This window comes from Hordeum vulgare, chromosome 1H (assembly GCF_904849725.1).
Source record: "Hordeum vulgare subsp. vulgare chromosome 1H, MorexV3_pseudomolecules_assembly, whole genome shotgun sequence".
In the NCBI taxonomy this organism is placed as follows: Eukaryota; Viridiplantae; Streptophyta; class Magnoliopsida; order Poales; family Poaceae; genus Hordeum; species Hordeum vulgare.
In genome coordinates, this window is record NC_058518.1 from 61,742,761 (window position 1) to 61,755,362 (window position 12,602).

At 48.5% G+C, this 12,602-nt stretch overlaps 1 protein-coding gene across 1 annotated transcript; it reads left to right on the forward strand.

The window, feature by feature from the left end:
* The first annotated feature begins 10,270 nt into the window (after positions 1-10,270).
* LOC123407064 lies at positions 10,271-12,350 on the forward strand. The gene is made up of 2 exons (XM_045100110.1): positions 10,271-11,208; positions 12,013-12,350. The coding sequence occupies exons 1-2, from the start codon at positions 10,374-10,376 to the stop codon at positions 12,096-12,098; spliced, it is 921 nt and encodes a 306-aa protein (XP_044956045.1). The 5' UTR covers positions 10,271-10,373; the 3' UTR covers positions 12,099-12,350.
* The last annotated feature ends 252 nt before the right edge of the window (positions 12,351-12,602 follow it).

A 12,602-nucleotide genomic window follows, 5' to 3' on the forward strand; every position in this document is an offset into this window, starting at 1 on the left:
TCAACAAAGTTACTTCCATCATCTTTCAGCTTAGCTTTCTCTAGGAACGCATTAAAATTCAAGGGTGCTACTCCGCGAGCCATTGATCTACAACATAAAATTTGCAAAGATTACTTAGACTATGTTCAAGATAATTGAGTTTAATTAATCATATTACTAATAAAATCCCACTCAAATTTACATCCCTCTAGTCATTCGAGTGACACATGATCCAAATTCACTAACTCAAGTTCAATCATCACGTGAGTTGAGTTAGCTTCAATGGTGAATATCTCTATGTTGATCATATCCACTATATGAATCATGTTCGACCTTTCGGTCTCTTGTGTTCCAAGGCCATGTTTGTACATGCTAGGCTTGTCAAGTTTAACTCAAGTCTTCCGTGTGTGCAACTGCCTTGCACCCGTTGTATGTGAACGTAGAGTCTATCACACCCGATCATCACATGGTGTATCGAAATGACGAACTTTCACAATGGTGCATACTCGGGGAGAACACAATTTTATCTTGAAATTTTAGTGAGGGATCACCTTATAATGCTACTATCGTCCTAAGCAAAATAATGTGCATAAAGAATTAACATCACATGCAAAACATAAGTGACATGATATGGCCATGAACTTGTGCTTTTGATCTTCATCTTCAAAACACCGGCATGATATCCATCGTTACCGGCGCCACACCATGATCTCAATCATCATGATCTCCATCATTGTGCTGCCATCGAGGTTGTCGCACTAACTATGCTATTGCTACTAAAGCTACTGAACTAGCGATAAAGCAAAGTATCACCAAGCGCAAAATAATTAAAGACAACCCTATGGCTCATGCCGGTTACCGTAGCATTGACATGCAAGTCGATATTTAACTATTACAACATCATCATCTCATACATCAAATATATCATATCATGTCTTTGGCCATATCATATCACATCATACCCTGCAAAAACAAGTTAGACGTCCTCTAATTTGTTGTTGCATGTTTTACGTGGCTGCTATGGGTATCTAGCATGATCGCATCTTACTTACACAAAACCACAACGATGATATAAAAGTTGCTATTTAACCTTCTCCAAGGACCGCCTCCGTCAAATCTGATTCAACTAAAGTAGGAGAAATAGACACCCGCCAACCATCTTTATGCAACAAGTTGCATGTTAGTCGACGGAACCAGTCTCTCGTAAGCGTACGGGTAATGTTGGTCCAAACCTTTTCATCCAACAATACCGCCGAATCAAGAAAATACTAAGGAGGGAAGCAAGCTGAATATCAACGCCCACAAACTCTTTTGTGTTCTACTCGAGATGTCATCTACGCATAGACCTAGCTCTGATACCACTGTTGGGGAACGTTGCATGGGAAACAAAAAATTTCCTACACACACATAAGATCTATCCATGGTGATGACCATCTACGAGAGGAGAGACCGGATCCACATACCCTTGTAAATCGCTAAGCGGGAAGCGTTTAAGAAATGTGGTTGATGTAGTCAAACGTCTTCCGATCCAAATCGCAAGGCGTCTCGCGATCCAATCATGATCTAGTGCCGAACGGACGGCACCTCCGCGTTCAGCACATGTGCAGCTCGATGACGATCTCCGCCTTCTTGATCCAGCAAGGGAGACAAAGATGTAGATGAATTCTCCGCAGCAACCCGGCGTGATGGTGATGATGGTGGAGCTACTCCGGCAGGGCTTCGTCGTGTGCTAGCGGAATAACCTATTGGGTGTCACAAAGTAGTGGAGGGAGAGGGGTTGCGCCGTGAATTGAGGTGCGGCTAGCTTCTCTACCTTCCACTATATATAGGAGGGGGAGGTGTGGCGCCCTAGGGAAGACCCCTAGGGTTCGGCCGGCGCACCAAGCAGGAGGGAGGAGTCTTCCTCCAATTCGGTTTGGTGGAGGAGTCCTCCTCCTTGTAGGTTTTCCCAACCTCCTCTCTCTTTCCACTTCGGCCAAAATAGGCCCACTTGGGCTGGCCGCCCAACCCACCAAGGGCTGGTGCGCCACCCTTAGGCCTATTTGGTCCACTTCCGGGTGGGTGGCCCCTCCCGGTTTAACCCCGAAACCCATTCGTAACTCCCCGTACTTTACTAGCAATGTTCAAAATCTTTTTGGAAGCCAAATGCACCCTTCCTATATATCAACCTTCGTCTCCGGACCATTCTGGAACTCCTCGTGATGTCTGGGATCTCATTCGGGACTCCGAATATCATTTTGTTACCAACATACATAATTCAACTATACCAAAACGTCATTGAACCTTAAGTGTGCACACCCTATGGGTCGAGAACTATGTAGACATGACCGAGACACTCTCCTATCAATAACCAATAGCGGGACCTAGATGTCCATATTGCCTCCTACGTATTCTACGAATATCTTTTATCGGTTAAACCTCTATGTCAAGGATTCACTTAATCTCGTATAACATTTCCTTTGTCCTTCGGTATGTTACTTGCCCGAGATTACATCGTCGGTATCGCTATACCTATTTGAATCTCGTTACCGGCAAGTCTCTTTACTCATTTCGTAATATAAAATCCCGTGACTAACTCTTTAATCACATTGTTTGCAAGGCTTGTTACGATGTTGTATTACCGGGTGGGCCCCGAGATACCTCTCCATCATGGAGTGACAAATCCCAGTCTTGATCCATGCTAACTCAACAGACACCTTCGGAGATACCTGTAGAGCACCTTTATAGTCACCCAGTTATGTTGCGATGTTTGATACACACAAGGTATTCTTCCAGTGTCAGTGAGTTATATGATCTCATGGTCATAGGAACATATACTTGACATGCAGAAAAATAGTAGCAATAAAACGACACGATCACATGCTACTTTCATACTTTGGGTCTTGTTCATCGCATCACTCTCCTAACGATGTGATCCCGTTATCAAGTGACAACACTTGTCTATGGCTAGGAAACCTTAACCATCTTTGATCAACAAGCTAGTCATTTAGAGGCTTACTAAGGATAGTGTGTTGTCTATGCATCCAGACATGTATCTCAGTTTCCATTCAATACAATTCTAGCATGGATATTAAACGATTATATTGAACAAGGAAATATAATAATAACTATTTTATTATTGCCTCTAGGGCATATTTCCAACAGTTGTGACCTGCTAATGGAGAGGGGGCGGAGGAGTGTCCGTGCGTTGCCCCCTGTGGGGACTCGAGAGCCACACGTGGGCGCCGCCCAAGTGCACCGGTGGCGGCTTCGTCCATGTTGAAGCTGGTGTCGAGGTCCAGGACGCAAAGAAAGCAAGTCCCCCTACCTGGAACACCAAATGTCGGAGTCTAGGATCTGCGTCCAAGAACAAGGTTCCAACATTACGGGGCTTGGCTTGCAACCTGCAACACAACGGCAAAACAGCAAAGTAGACACCATGCCTTCTCCTTCTCATCAAAAACGAAGAAGACACACGAGCTATCCATGTTCGTGCAGCCGACGGCATAAAACCCTACTCCTACTTGAGATTTGGTTACCTTGTAAAAGGAAGAGCTTGTGGCTCCAGTGCACAGCGTGTTGGGGGAGAGAATGGCTCGATCCCCTTACATGGGTGTGGCCCTTCCCCTCTTATCGTGCCTCAGTCCTCTTCCCCGAAAAACATTAGCGGGAAAGGATGGCCACAAGACGGCAATTCGAAGGGGACAACAACCAGGCCTATCCTGATTAAAGGTGGTCTTCTCCTGATAAAGCACTCATCGTGACGTTGTCGTGGGCTCGGTAATGACATTCGTCTTGACCCACAGATCCGATTTGATCTTCTACCATCGAAATGGTAAGCTTTTGCAACCTGCTCTTGGAGGGGCAGCTGGCGCTGCACATTAATCATCAAAGGGGACATCCTCCTTGTCTGTACCGGCGGGCACGGTCCCTGTTGCCTTCTCCGTGCGGGCGTGTCACCCACATGACGGGCACAGGGGGCCGTTCAGCCTTGATGACGCGCGGCAAGCCTCCTGAGGCTGCCGTGTGGGAGGGGCCTCACGAGGCGGTCCGGTGCTTGGCGGCCCATGCCAGGGTGCGCCCCTCCACAAGGGGAGCTCCTATGAGGTGTTGAAGGCACCTACATCGCTGCTAGCATGGGCCGACCCACTAGAGTGTTGTCCAGTTTTTTGAAAAAAATATATAATAAAAAAAGGTTTACATATTTAAAGAAAAAAGTTCATCCATTTGAAAAAAAATCATATATTCAAAAAAGGTTCATCAATTTTTAAAAGAGTTCATCGATTTAAAAAAAATCATTGAAAACGAAAAAAAGTTCATCAAATTTAGGAAAAGTTCATTAAACTGTAAAAAAGTTCAATAAATTAGAAAAGGTAGGTAAAATTTTAAAAAAAATCACGTATTTTTTTAAAAGTTCATTGGACTGAAAAGAAAGTTTATAAATTTTAAAAAGTACATCCATTTTCAAAAAGATGTCCATCAAATTTCAAAAAACTTTATCAATATTCAAAAAAGTTCATCAATATTAAAATGTATTTTCTGAAATTTAAGAAAAGTTCATCGATATTTAAATAAGTTCATATTTGTTTTAAAAAAATATCACAACCTCATAGATGGATCGGTTCAGTTCAAACGCTACAGGCGCCCGTTAACAAACTTTAACTGACGCCTATGGCGCCAAATAGAAAAGGCGCTGCAGAGGCACTCATTTCTCCACGCGGCCGAGGCAGGGCTAGCTTTCTTGGGCCAGCCCAACGTTGTCTTAGGGCCAGCGGTAGACTGGCCATGATATCCTGGGTTTCATTGAACTGATAAGTTTGCATAGTCTTGACTCTGTTATGACCTATTTTTAAAAAAATTGATGGCTAGTCTTGTCTTTATTATAATGATCATGTCCTATTTATTACTCCTAAATTGCTCATATCTCTGACGCTGCGTACGGAGCATCTCTCTCCCTTTCGGCACCTTTGCTTAACATGGCCGTTCCTTCCACAGGTGTCGTTCAACCATTTCCTACTTCCACTGACGGTACAAGCCTCTTTACCCTGCAACCAGTGGCATGCGTGCTACAGGTTATGATGACGTAAAAACGCGCAGTAGACACAGTCAGTTCGGCGGAAAGCATGGCCGATGTACGTGCCAATTGAGCTGTCGGTTCCCCGACACAAGGCAAAGCGATACATCAGCTGACCTGAGAAGACGAGGGGAATGGGCGCAGTTTACCCACGACTCCACGAGTACACGGCCTTCTTGGAAGCTTGCACGTTGTCCATCCACTGCCAAGACATGAGCAGCTCCCGGTATACATCAAAACTCTGTTCAAATGTCGCGGCGTTCCCGCGTAGACGTGTGCTTCCTGAGATCACGAAGCAGTAGCATGCACCGGCCGGTTAAACAATGTACTCCCTCCGTAAATTAATATAATAAAAGCGTTTAAATCATTACTTTAATTATCTAAACGTTTTCATATTAGTTTATAGAGGGAGTAGTTTTGTCTTTCAAAACGGAGTTAAACGTGTGGAAAACGTGACGTGCTTTGTCCCGTCGCGATGAACCATGGATGTGCATGGAACGACGGTGGTTGGGCAAACGGTTCCCTTCCCAACCCTAGCCGGTATCGAGTCTCCACTATTCTTGTCCAACGGTCTTGTCATTGGCCAATGGACGAGGATCCGTCTCATTCGTTGTTTTTGGTTCTAGTAGGTTTTTTGTTTCCTTATTATTTTTTGTTTCACTGATGGTATCGGCAAGGTGGTGGCGGCGAGATGACACCTGTGGGTCTCTGAATAATGTCCCTCTGATCTTTTTTTTCTTTTTCAGCGGGGTGTCCCTCTGGCCTTCCCTTACCTTGACACAGTTTGATTCGACGCCAACGGATGTTGTGTGAGGGTAAGAGTTGATATATTTCCATTGCAAAAAAGAGGAGTTGATATATTTGTTGGTTGTTTTGTACATAGTGAAATAAAGAAAAACGATCAATATGATTTTTATTTTTATTATATATTTTGCTGGTCATTTTGTGCCAGGTTTGTCTTTTCATTGCGGTGGCTACTATTTTCCTTGGTATTTATCAGATATAGGATGTCCTTTCTACCTTCTCTAGAAAAGCTACTTGAGCAAACAAGTTTCATATTCTTGCAAATGCCAACTTAGCTTAGGGTCAAAGTTATTTACCGAAAAAAGCTTTCGCTCCGCTTTATATATAACACTGACCATACAACCACGCTGATATAAACACACACCAATACCGCACACAACACACACCCAAGACAAGATATAAAAGTGTCGAGCATCGCCACACCACCCCAACGACTACCAAACAACATGAATCTTTTGGAGATAACGGGGACCTCCATCACGAGCAATCCCCCCAGGAGAGGCGAGGCGGATATCGACGGAACAAGGATTCCAAGACGGTGCCTCCAAAAGGGCACGACCATGTGTAGCCGCCATCGTCCAATCCCGAAGATCAAGTTTTCATCCGGAGCATCACGAAGGAGTGGGAACACCACGACGGAGCCTTCATGAAGGATATGGCGTCCACGAACGCCGCCACCCTCGGCCCATGAGCAAGTGGTGTACCTCGGCGTTCACACCCCTCCCACGCAACCTAGCTTAGTCAACCACCCGCAGCCAAATCACCTGCGTGGCCATGGCTGCGTACCCCGCACCCAAGACGCATGCTTCGCCCATGAACGTCACGTCTCCCACCGCCAGGGCCGCCGCCCTGCATACACACACCCCCAAGACCGGCCAAAGTGACCGGCTCTGTACCAAAGGACACACCCGACCGCCAAACCGCAACATACATCCTGCCTCGAACAACGCAGGAGATGCATCAGCCCACACATGGCTGGGGAAAGGGGAAGGAGGGGGAGCAGACGCATCCACGACCGGCACACCCCCGTGCCGGTGGCGGGTGGTCCGAACTTGTCACACCTCGCATCCCTTCAGTCTACCTCCCCACCCGACACCCCCTATGTAGCCCCACCTCGGCAGCCGGCACGGCTCCATGTGAGGCCACCAACACACACCCGTCCACCGGCAAGGAAAACCCCAAGGACCGCTGTCAACCACCTAGAAAGCTCACCGAGGAGCCCGTCTACGCTGCTCGTCGTTGCCCAGCTGCCGGAGCACCTAGAGACAGGCTAGTCCACCCACCAACATGCCACTACTGCGGTGCTGCAACCCGTGCCGCCCTCGGCCCGCTTCGCCTAGCCGCAGATCCGGCCACGCCATCAGATCACAGATCTGGCATCGCCGCCGCCAATCTTGGAGAGCAGGCATGCCCCAACACTTGCTAGCCGCCCGCCACGGGGGAGCAAAGGCATCGGAGCTCCGCTGTGTCGCCCGGTAGAGCTCCACGCTCTGACCTGAGCCACCGGTTCGCGCCATCACTGTCCGACCAGGAGGACCACGAGGCCCCGCCGCCGCCGGCGACAATTGGGCTTCGCCCGGCCGCGCCCTCGGGCGACGATGAGGGAGGAGGAGGAGGGGGAGGGAGACCGACGGGATTTAGGGTTGCCCCCCGGTTGCCTCGCGGGGGCGACATGGGAGGAGGGGGCGAGGAGTCCGTCAAACTTATTTACATACTTGGCGTGGTGTGCTTTGCCCCCTTCACAACACATAATTTTTTTTGCTTGAAGTAGCTAGAGCTCTGTATTAAACGAAGCACTAGCATTTCAAGAAACCCTTAAAAAGGGAATCCTCGGGGAGCTTCCGATCCTCTTCATTCCACATATGACGATGGTGTGACGATATTGTCACCGTTGGAGTTCAAAGCCGTCACTAAGGAGAATGTAGTATCAATACAGGTAGTCCGTAAGTCATTGATATCTACCGATTGGTAGGGCCGACCCAAAGGATGCATGCCCTAAAGAAGAAGGCATATCTTGGTTGATCCCATTGAGTCAAAATATTAACCGAATCAACATCACTACTGTCGAAGCACCACTAGCCCGACAAAAATACAGCCAACCCCCTACTTCTACAAAGGAAAGGCAAACTTGCCGACCAGATCTTGTCACTAAGTCTGACATCACACACCACCAAATCTGGAGGAGGCCTTATTGAGCACCGCCGTCCCCACCGCCACTAGTCCCACCACCACTGGAAGGGCCGAAACGACAAGCCACAACAAACTACATGCCCACCAGATCTCGTGTCGGATTCGACGACCAAAGGAAAAGTCGGAGAACCATCATTGAACACCAACGCCCCAATTAAGTGGGGTTAACTACATCTCCTAGCACTAAATCGAGATATGTTGCACGCCCTACACCAGCAGAGCCACATGGAACATGAGGATGTTAGTATTGTATCGATGGAGGAGGCGCGACGAAGTAGAATCTAAATCGTCTAGGAGTAGTGAGAGAAACAAGAAATTTCGTAGGGGCATGTACATGCGAGGCCCACCTCGACGGTTCGATTGTCCCGTGACACGAAATAGTTGGATCACACACGGGGGTATAATAAGTTTTATATTTTAGTCGTTGAAACATATAAGTTTTCATGTGAAACATGTGTTATTATCGCTCACTCTAACCAAGTTTCATAAAAAGAGATATTGTCGGTGTAGACACAAAAAAAAAACGAACTCATCGATCGCTCATACAAATTTCAAGAGTTGAAAGTTAACATTTATTTTCAAATTTCTTCAAAACGTATGCAAAATGGATTTATTTGAAAGCCCTTGTCACAACAAACACGAATAGAAAAATAAAATCTAATTTAGACTTTCCGTTCAAAAGATACAGAAAATAAAGAATCAGAAGTCAAAAATAAAAGTACGTGCAAGGGACTCGATGCCCTGAAACCTGGATGCCACAAATCCCCTTCCAAAGAGAAAAGTTGCTTGTCCCTGCCCATGCCACCTCACAGTGGGCTCGCATGTTTTTTTAGGGTACGCATTATACTTAATTAATCCTGGCTTACCCTCTAAGATAAAACTAATCACCTCCCTAAGAGCATGGTTAATAGTATAGCCAACTGCTGGCTATAAGCAGTCTTATAGCCCACCTTATAGTCAGCTTGTACAATAGTTAGCTATAAAAGAGTACTACTTTTATTATATATGGCCCACGTTTCATTCTCATAAAGCACCTAGGAGCACGTGCTAGAGCTGACTCTTCACGAAGAGTCCGCTTCCCTTCTCTCTCATCTTCTCTCTCATCCAACTCAACGAAAATATAGTATTTTAATCCTTACAGCCTGCTGACTGGACCTTACTGTATTTGCTCTAAGCCCACCCTTTCCTAACCAAAGTGATCCAATCGAAGCCGTGGCCGTCGCCGTCCATGGGTTGGGCTGATTAACCCATTAAATCCTCCCCTCTCGCCGCGGCAGCTTAACCGCGTGGACACCGACCTGTCGCCGGTCGTCTCCTCTATCCCCAGCCCACCTGGCGCCACTCCGGTGGCGCCACCAGTCATCCTCCGGGCCCCACTCCAGCCCTGGTCTCCCGGTCCTTTCCCTCCAGGCGCCACGTGCTCCCGCGGGGCCGACTCGGCGGCTCGATCGTCTCCTCCTTCCGGCGTGCACGCACGCGCACCGTTCGTTCGCTCGCTCGCCTCGAGCTCATCGTCCGCCTGACGCTTTTGCTTTTCATGACGTGGTGACTGGTGGGCTCGTCGGTTGAATTTGTGTTCCCTTTGATCTATCTTATCCAGATATGTGCCGGCATCTCTTTCAAACGTTATCCCTGATGTATCGATCCTGTGGAAATGCTTCTGGAGATCAGATGATTTCGTATGCGTTGATCACGTGATAAGCCTTGATTAATTCACTTGGAAATAGACTGCTCACTGGAAATCAACTGAATAGTCCGTGAATTTGACGAAATTGATGCAGTTTAGCACAAAAGCATTTCAAGATACGTTCAAGCGGATCCAAAATGTAACTTCAAGCTGCGAGGGGTCAAACGATTCAGGCAAGCACCTCTTTTGCGGGAGAGATGAAGAGTGGAACCTGAATTTCCACGTCAACCTAATTGTTAAAAATTCAGGTATATAGGCGATAATGAATCAAAGGTTATTAATATTCATATTCATTGGGTGGCAGTGGCTAGCAATCTCTCCTGACACTGCCTGATTGAACAGGTTACTGCTGATATATGCTTGCCATACATGCCCGGCAACCATGCCATGCCATGCCATGCCATGCCATGCCAATCAGCTAGACGGTGTCCGACGTCATACATGCATTCCCATGTCTTGTAAGTATATGTGTGCATGTGTCGCGCCACCTGTTCCCCCGCCACCCGTCGCCATTGCAGCATGCAGCATACAGCTCCCCCCGGTCTATATATACACCCGGCCGTCCAACAACTCATGCTTCCCACCCAACCACTGGCCTGCAGGCATTGGCACTCACCTGCTCTACTACTCTAGCGTATAGCCTAGAAGCTGTAGCTAGGCATGGCGTCCATGACCAGGGAGACACCTGTTGCCCGTTTCGTTGACGAGGAGGAGGATGACATTGTCGGCGATGGTAGCGGTGACGACTGTAACGAGGTGCTGGAGGTGAGGAGGCGGGTGTCCCGCTTCGCCGTCGGGGGAGACGACGGTGCTGGTGCGGTCGGAGAGTTGAGGAGGCGGGTGTCCCGCTTCGGCGTCGACGGGGGCAGTGGCTCGGGCGGCAGCCGCGGGGTCTTGTCAAGGAGACAGGAGGTCGTCGACGCGAGCGTCCAGGACCGACGTCGCCACGACGCCGGCTGCGAGGGGGGCCGGACTCTGCCGCCGCCGCACGCGTGGCTGGCGGTGGAGGAGACGAAGAAGAGCTTCGGGAGCGACAACGAGGACCAGTGGGCGCGGCTTCTGCAGCGCGGGTCGGTGCAGGCGGAGGCGGCGCAGCCGCGGCGGAGCAGCTTCAGCGTGGTCCGGCGGGAGCGGGCGGCGCGGGAGGCGTGGTTGGACCGCGCGTGGGAGATGAAGAAGAGCTGGCACGAGCGCAACGGCGGCGCCCCCGACGCCGACACCCCCGTGGTGGTCGTGGTGGGGAAGCAGGTTGTCGGGTCCTCGTCCCCTTGCGCTTCCTCCTCCCCGCAGCACCACTCGTCCGCCAGCGTCGCGATGGACATGGAGGAGGTGCGCGCGTGCAGGGACCTCGGCCTCGAGCTCCCCTCCGACGGCACCGTAGAGATTCAATGCTACGGCATATCCGCTAGCAGCAGCCCTACCCACAGCCACGCCAGCAGCGGCGCCGACTCGCCCTCCACCGCCGGCAGCTGCTCCATCTCCAGCCCCAGCGCCGGTACGTCACCATCACACACAGACACATACACACATCACCCAGTACCTGCATTAATTCCATGGGTCACTAGCTGCAGATATATCTCATGCATGCATGCACATCACCCTGCCTTGTCCGGCATGGCACACCGACGAGCCTCTCTGCTTGCCCGGCCTCATCTCCGATGGGTCAAAAGCAAGGCACCCTTGACTCCATCAATGAAAGTTTATTATTGTTACAAAAATGCACTCGTTAAGTGCTTTCTGAACGTACTCTAGGTGATTAATTAGGGGTAGCAATAACCAAGTCTGGCCAACCGTAGCTGGTGCCTTTCCAGGACAACTGGGCGGCGACGCTTTGCACGTCGACCTGGCTACTCACCCTTCGCCACGCTCCGGCCACCAGTCGCGATCAGTCCGTCTCCGTCCTGTACTCATCATCAGAATCGTTCCACACTCAGATTAGTTATAATTAATTAGTAGTGCTAGACTGCTACTAGTAAGTCTTTGCTTACTGTTTGATCATAATTAATTTGCATCGTGGCAACCATCCAGTGGTTTGCAGAGTGAAAGTTCAATTTTTCGAAAAACACCAAATACAACGTAGATTCACACTCATGTACACCACCAACCAGACGCACACACTCATACAATATCTAGTTATCTACTCCGAGCTATACAAGATTAACACGACTTATAAGATTAATACGACTTTCAAAGAGTTCATTATATTTATATTCACGGTTACTCTTAACCGAGCTTCGGTGCAAATGTGCATGCGCGATAGTACTCAAATTAACGTGTGTTGCGAACTTGTGATTGCCAGGGGAGGATCCGGTGGACGTGAAGGCGAGGCTCAAGGTGTGGGCGCAAGCGGTGGCGTTGGCATCCACCACCCGTCTCGGATCTTGAAGGCATGAGCAGGGCAGCAAGTGAATAAGCTAAGCTAAGCGAGCTGCATCTACCAGCATGAATACATGGGTCGTGTGATATAATAGTATCAAGCAATGCAACAAAACGGGAGTTTCACTTCATTTTTAGCCGTATAGTGTGTATGGATGCGACATATGTAACCACTTATTCTCCTAACGGGGTTTAGGGGAGTATTCAAGAGTATGTAACACGTATGTGTGTATCAATGTATGTGTGCATATATCAAGACGAGATCGATGGATCATGCGTTCAGCTTTTAGAATCCCCAAACCTTCTACTTCTCTCAAATGTAGGATTCTTGCACGGACAAGACGTAGTATGCAAACACTAATATGAATAGACCCAAGAACCATTGTAGTCATCGGTCCCGAGATTACCACTGGATATGCAAACACTTAAATAGGAAATTTTATGGTACATTGTAATACACGAGAACACGTGTGTTATATAAGGCCTATGCCAACATATCGTCCCTTATCACGT

Bases quoted from the DNA above. Each gene is read 5' to 3' on its own strand.
- LOC123407064 (XM_045100110.1), top strand. From the start codon at position 10,374: ATGGCGTCCATGACCAGGGAGACACCTGTTGCCCGTTTCGTTGACGAG. The intron at 11,209-12,012 runs GTACGTCACCAT...TGTGATTGCCAG, and splicing joins CATCTCCAGCCCCAGCGCCG to GGGAGGATCCGGTGGACGTG.